Source organism: Austrofundulus limnaeus, unplaced genomic scaffold, assembly GCF_001266775.1.
Source record: "Austrofundulus limnaeus strain Quisiro unplaced genomic scaffold, Austrofundulus_limnaeus-1.0 Scaffold82, whole genome shotgun sequence".
Lineage (NCBI taxonomy): Eukaryota > Metazoa > Chordata > Actinopteri > Cyprinodontiformes > Rivulidae > Austrofundulus > Austrofundulus limnaeus.
In genome coordinates, this window is record NW_013952484.1 from 496,481 (window position 1) to 501,814 (window position 5,334).

General features: G+C 39.3%; 1 protein-coding gene across 1 annotated transcript in view; it reads right to left on the reverse strand.

The window, feature by feature from the left end:
* cdc40 (cell division cycle 40 homolog (S. cerevisiae)) overlaps nt 1-5,334 on the reverse strand; it is a 30,765-nt gene that overhangs the window by 20,216 nt on the left and 5,215 nt on the right. The window contains exons 7-10 of the mRNA XM_014011567.1: nt 5,053-5,192; nt 4,220-4,294; nt 1,936-1,981; nt 478-579 (exon numbers count right to left, since the gene is read on the reverse strand). Coding sequence (XP_013867021.1) covers nt 478-579; nt 1,936-1,981; nt 4,220-4,294; nt 5,053-5,192 — 363 coding nt within the window. The remainder of the gene's footprint in view (nt 1-477; nt 580-1,935; nt 1,982-4,219; nt 4,295-5,052; nt 5,193-5,334) is intronic.

The following is a 5,334-nucleotide window of genomic DNA, read 5'->3' on the forward strand; positions in this document are numbered from 1 at the left end:
GCCTGTTAGCCTTCCCGCTAGCACCGATGCTATATTGCCTTCTATGTATTAGCTTGGTGCTAGCACGACAAACTAACAAGCTAAACTGAAGTCCTCCATCCATATTTTCAGTTGCAGACTGAGTTATTTTTGCATTCCCATCTCTGTCATGTGGATGGAGGACCTCAGTGATAAGAGGAGAATGTGTAGCGCTGAGCTAATACATATATATGATGATAGCGTCGGGGCTAATGCTATCACCATACGCTATTAAAATATATGTTTATCAAATAAAGTCTAATGTTACAACTCATCCTGGATCCCTTTAAAAACAGATTTGACAGTTTTAATAATAAGGCACCAGCACATACATTGTCAGTTTGTATTACGTTTATGTTTTCAAAAGTTCAAATAAATCCACCTACATCTGCCTGTGCACRTAGTCCTGTTGAAGTAGTGTAAACAAAAGTGTGCAGTGGTGTGAGAGGGGCAGCCTACCAGTCTCAGAGTCCCACAGTTTCAGGTATCGRTCGTACGCGGCGCTGAGAAACTGGGTTCCAGTGTTGTTGTAGCAAATGTCTCGCACTGCTTTGCTGTGACCTAACACGCAGAAAATAAGACACTTAAACAATAATATTAAAATTAATTTCACACGTTCAACAGTTTGATGCTGTTCTTGCAGAGTATCTTCTAACAAATAAGCCGTAAAGGAAAGATTAAAACTAAATTACACACTTCAATCACATGCTCTACATTCTTTCACYCCTAATCATTCAATCAACATCTAAYTCTTCTTCACACRGGTGACTTGWGATCCMTGTGGTCTCAGAGCGAGCAGACTCCTCTTGTTAAAGTCAGCTTTTATCAGAGAGATGCTGTTTCCACAGCGATAACACATCCCGCCGAGGCCAAGCGCCTGCCTGCACACTTCCTCTATCCTGGCCTGCTGGCAGACCAAAGGTAATGCTGCTTGATGTGTGCAGCAAACAGAACTACTCCAGGAAGCAGCAAACACTCATCTATGTCCCCAGATTGAATAAAAACATGAAAATATAATTATGTGCATTCATTTACCCGTTTCCCAAAATCATGTACTGATTCAAATTAATTTATTAGGTGTTTTTTCTTGTTTGGTGATTAAAGTGAATTGCACACGCTCACAGAAAACTGTTAGAAAACAGAGGAGCAGTGAATCACACCTCATTTTAATTTATTCTGTATTTGAGTAAAATGGGAAAAAAATTTGGGAAAAAACAATAACAAGGCTCAGGAGAAACACATCACATAGAGCAGTTAAATAAAGAGTGCAGAAAYAAAATATAAAATTTGAATATCAAATAATTTAATATCTAAATGAGAGAAAAAAATTGAAATGCACACAAGCTGTCACTCTCATTCATTCTTCCCTAAACTGTGTCTTCTTTCTGTGTTCACCTCTTCCTCTCTGTGCCTTCAGCCCTTCCTTGGCCCTTGTTCCCTTTCAGCCCCTGGGCTGCTGAATTATGCATGTTCTGTGAAGGAGCTGACAAGCAGAACCTCAGCTGCAAACAATCTCTATTCTGATGGGGTGCCGTCTTTGGCGAGAGGAGTGGGGGTGYCCTGCATGAATTAGCCAAACGACCCCTCAAACTCCATTGAAGAAGAATAATAAAAAATAGAAAATAATGAATAAAAAAAAACGGCATCTGTCAGCAGACACTAATGTTCAAGCACTGCTGAGCTCTCACTCTGTCACTGTTCTGTATTTCCCAAAAGGTTTTGCTTATTTAGACTGATTTTTTTTTCATGTTAGCTTGTTTAGCCCAATGACCCATTGTTGTGTGGAAAAGGTTCTTGTTAGAAGGTAAAATATTTAACAGCTTCCTTAAAAGAATGATTGAGATTGTGAGTTTACCACAACAATATTTAGCATTTATTTTTGATTCTAGATGTAGGATAAGAACTTCACCTACTTACCGATAAACGTACGAAGACACCTCCGCTCACCGTACACCTCCCACAACTACAGAGAAATTAGACAACACATAAATTCTTAGGAGTTCATGATACRTGCACATTACATCAGGTCTTAAAGGGTGTAATTCTGCAGCCATTAGCAGACACCTCACAATCAAATAAAATGATCAGTAACTCTCAATTTCTCCATTTTGTCTTCATTTTAACAGCCACGGCMCACCCCACGTCATCTCCCATAAGAGACAGATGGAGTGTATCGTGGATACTCAACTGAGTAGATTTGTTTTGACCGTTCACTGGAGGAGCGTTTGTAAAAGCCAACACTGTGACCTCGGTTTGCATTTTCTGGCTTCCCTCGAATTCTAGTTTATAGTGGTGATTCACCTGATTCAACAAGTTCCACAGAGCTTCACATTAGTGTTAGCTCTATCTTAGCATTAGTGTTAGCTCTGCGGTAGTGTTATTGCTACTTAAGTACAAGCTCCATTTTAGCGTTAGCCCTGCTTTAGTGTTATCTCTGCATTAGTGTTAGCTCTGCGTTAGTGTTAGCTCCATCTTAGCATCAGCGTTATCTCTGCATTAGTGTTAGCTCTGCGTTAGTNTTAGCTCCATCTTAGCATCAGCGTTATCTCTGCATTAGTGTTAGCTCTGCGTTAGTGTTAGCTCCATCTTAGCATTAGCGTTCTCTGCATTAGTTTTAGCTCTTTAGCTCTGTGTTAGTGTTAGCTCCAACTTAGCATTAGTGTTAGCTCTGCATTAGTGTTAGCTCCAACTTAGCATTAGTGTTAGCTCTGCATTAGTGTTAGCTCCAACTTAGCATTAGTGTTAGCTCTCCATTAGTGTTAGCTCTGTGTTAGTGTTAGCCATGCTTTAGTGTTAGCCATGCTTTAGTGTTAGCTCTGCGTTAGTGTTAGCTCTGCGTTAGTGTTAGGTCCATCTTAGCATCAGTGTTACCTCTGCATTAGTGTTAGCTCTCTGCGTTAGTGTTAGCTCCATCTTAGCATCAGTGTTATCTCTGTATTAGTGTTAGCCCTGCATTAGTGTTAGCTCTGCGTTAGTGTTAGCTCCATCTTAGTATCAGTGTTAGCTCTGTGTTAGTGTTAGCTCTGCGTTAGTGTTAGCTCCATCTTAGCATCAGTGTTATCTCTGTATTACTGTTAGCCCTGCATTAGTGTTAGCTCTGCGTTAGNCTGCGTTAGTGTTAGCTCCATCTTAGCATCAGTGTTATCTCTGTATTAGTGTTAGCCCTGCGTTAGTGTTAGCTCTGCGTTAGCTCCATCTTAGCGTTAGTGTTATCGCTGCGTTAGTGTTAGCTCTGCGTTAGAGTTAGCTCTGCGTTAGAGTTAGCTCTGCGTTAGTGTTAGCTCTGCGTTAGTGTTAGCTCCAGCTTAGCATTAGTGTTATCTCTGCGTTTGTGTTAGCTCTGCGTTAGAGTTAGCTCTGCATTAGTGTTAGTTCCATCTTAGCATTAGTGTTAGCTCTGCGTTAGTGTTAGCTCCATCTTAGCATTAGTGTTAGCTCTGCGTTAGTGTTAGCTCTGCGTTAGAGTTAGCTCTGCGTTAGAGTTAGCTCTGCGTTAGTGTTAGTTCCATCTTAGCATTAGTGTTACCTCTGCGTTAGTGTTAGCTCTGTGTTAGTGTTAGCCCTGCGTTAGTGTTAGCTCCATCTAAGCATTAGTGTTATCTCTGCGTTAGTGTTAGCTCTGCGTTAGCGTTAGTTCCATCTTAGCACTAGTGTTAGCTCTGCGTTAGTGTTAGCTCTGCGTTAGTGTTAGCTCTGCATTAGTGTTAGCTCTGCATTAGTGTTAGCTCTGCGTTAGTGTTAGCCCTGCATTAGTGTTAACTCCAAATTAGTGATAACTTTATTTTAGCATAAATGTTAGCTCTGTGTTAGCTCCATATTAGCTTTTTGTTCGCTCCATGATAGAACTAGCTATGCATTAGCATCAGCTCCATACTGTAATGACTTGAATAATTCACTAACCRWAGTAATAACTAAGTGCTMAACATTRTKAATTGGTGACAGTTTTTCTGAAGATTGGTCTGGTGTGGTACAGTAAATGGGGATGGTTGAAGAACACATGGTATTAACTGCACATGATTTTGCCTGACCCTCAGCATAGCATTTGGTAATGTTCATCAGCTTTGTCTGCCAATTGAAGCAAGATAGTATAGGAAGGTTTGTTTGTAGCCATGAAATAGGCATGGTTCTCAAAAGGCTGAGTTTTGGTCATCAAAAACACCAAAATGTGGTGTTTTTTCACTCTTGAACCAAGATTATTTACCTTGATCTTACAGTCCATGGAGCAGGAGAGCAGCAGATGACCTGAGCTGGGGAATAATCGGATTGCACTGACACCCTGGAAAAACAAACAGACAGGGCAAATATAAGTATTTACTCTATTGTTTTGGTATTTCACTGATATTATTAGTTTTAATTTAGTGTTACACTTTACTACTTGTTTGATGATATGTAATAACAAAAAAGACTTGTYATTAATACAAACTGTTCGGGCCGTTGCTTTTACAGTTGTTTCAAGAGGCAAATATTACACTAAGAACATAAAACACATGCACAGGTTTGTTTTTTCCAAACAGTAATTTTCCTGAATTCCCTCGAGATAAAGAAACAATTTTCAAAAGAGTCACTAACCTTTCTGATAACACATGGGAAAATCTACAACTATTATTTTGACATCAACATTTCCACGGGCTTATTATCTTTTCAAACAACTTCGTATTTCCAGTTAGACACTGAAAGCTATCACATAAAGCAAATAGGAGACAATTTAAAACTTGAATGATTTCCTTTTCCCTGAGGCACACTGGCAGATCAAAAGCATGAATCAGACATTTCTTGAAATAACCAAATGTTTTGCCTTTACATCTGAATTGAGACACTGTTTTGAGAAACTCAAAGTAATCTTGGACATGTCAGAGATGAAAAGATGGTATGTGGATGTGATTATTGTATTATGAAAAAAAATAAAATAAAATAAAAAAAACCTGGAAGCCTTTTACCGAAACTCTTAGAAACATTCTTAGTGTCTCACCCTGTTTACTGCTTTGCAGCTCAAAGTTATTCTATGAAACAAATCTGACGAAACGTTCCACTGACCTTGGTGTGTCCTGACCAGACATGAATTTGTTTCTTCGGAAGGTAACATTTATCYGGAGCATCTGCGGACCGCAAGTTGATGCCCACATCCTGTGGGACATGAAGGTACGACCTGCCCTGGTAGTCATACATGTCTTTAACTGTGGACAAAAAAATATGATGATGAACAAAATATTGTAAAGGTTTTGTAAAAATAAAATAAAATAAAAGAGAGAGAAGTAGCCTGGCCTTAACATAGATGACTTTAAATTTCAATTTGTTAGTGCAGGGACATCGTGTTGT